A 1,386-nucleotide genomic window follows, 5' to 3' on the forward strand; every position below is an offset into this window, starting at 1 on the left:
CCGCGAAATAAAAACAAACAAATACGATAAAATAGGCAATGGAGATGTATGTAGAAAAAAAACGTTTAATAGCTTATTAATTTTATCGAGATTTAGACAGTACTATTTCTTTCCAGGCACATAAATTCTGGTAAGAAATTACGTCTTTGTTCTTTAGTTGAACCTTTCGTTTTTTAATTTCAAGCTTAACTCAATTATTAGAAGACTATTCTTATTTCCTTTGTTCAACTGAATTGATAATAAATAAAAAATAAAATATTGGAGCGGCTTGGCTTATTCAAAATTTAAAAGTAAATATATTTTTACAAATTTCTGTGGTATTGATGATACAACAGTCATCTACAAAATTTTACTTACGATAAACCGTGCATTTCTTGAAATTTTGGACCATGTAAGTTATCTATCTGGTGCTACAAACAAACCAGATAACTTACACGTTCAATTTTTTAATTTGTTTTTTTTTATTTCGAGGAACTATGGTAACTAATTTTACACAGACAATTGAGACTAAATTCTCAATTGATTTTGCTAAGCACTTTTATTTCAAGAATTGTGATTAAAAGATGAAACATATTTACTATGTATTCAAAGTTGTAAATATGTCATAATTTAATCCACCAAGACATAATAAATAAGATTTAGGAAATTTTTGATTATCATGCCACTTTGCCAACTAGGTTATCAATATCCCTCTTTCCTCCACTGGAGGAAAAAAGGATATTGAGTGTCACGATTAAATTCTCTATTATTTTCCTCCCACCTTCTGGGGCTACCTTATTTATAGTTTAATCGGCCAATAATATCGTTACAAATGTAGCCATATTATTGGTTGTTTTTGATGATTATGGCACCCCACATTCAGCTGTGAGGTATTTTGTTTACTTTGTTTTTTGCCTGATATTGGCCGTTTCCTACGGTTTTTTTGATCAAGCATATGCCTTGCCCAATTGTGTCTGTAATTGTAAATCCCAATTTTCAATTCGTCGACATTTCATCTTCGCCCAAACTTTCCCTATATTTTAAAACTATATCTCCTATTTCGATCCTTTCTTTTATTTCTACCATTCCCCCGCGGGTAACTTTTTATACTTTCAAAGTTATAATATCTCTATCTTATAGTCTTTGTTTATCCACTTAAAGCACGAAGGTTGCTAACTTTTTATCATCCAGGGTTCTATCTGCCTCAAAATCTTATTATATATGGGCAAGTCCCCATTGCTAGATAAAAAAAAATAAAATAAAATAAATTTATTGTCATCTAAGAAAGCTTCTCCGGCACCAAAACTCAAAATCAAATAATCAGTGACACACACTAGCATACCACTAGGGCCTTGCTTGTAGGAAGATAGGGAACCCCGTAGGATTAGTTAAAATCCATTAGTCATA

General features: G+C 31.2%; 2 protein-coding genes across 2 annotated transcripts; one reads left to right on the plus strand and one right to left on the minus strand.

Moving 5' to 3' along the window:
- AAJ76_3810002 (hypothetical protein) lies at positions 1–124 on the plus strand (the record flags this gene model as incomplete). Its single annotated transcript, XM_024475412.1, has 1 exon — positions 1–124. A coding segment is annotated over one exon (124 nt), but the record flags the coding sequence as incomplete, so codon positions are not given.
- A 1,027-nt stretch (positions 125–1,151) lies between these two features.
- Positions 1,152–1,319, minus strand: AAJ76_3810001319 (hypothetical protein; the record flags this gene model as incomplete). Its single annotated transcript, XM_024475411.1, has 1 exon — positions 1,152–1,319. One exon carries the CDS (start codon positions 1,317–1,319, stop codon positions 1,152–1,154), a length of 168 nt encoding a protein of 55 aa, XP_024329360.1.
- Positions 1,320–1,386: the final 67 nt, after the last annotated feature.

This window comes from Vairimorpha ceranae (genome assembly GCF_000988165.1).
Source record: "Vairimorpha ceranae strain PA08 1199 chromosome Unknown NODE_381, whole genome shotgun sequence".
Taxonomy (NCBI): domain Eukaryota; kingdom Fungi; phylum Microsporidia; family Nosematidae; genus Vairimorpha; species Vairimorpha ceranae.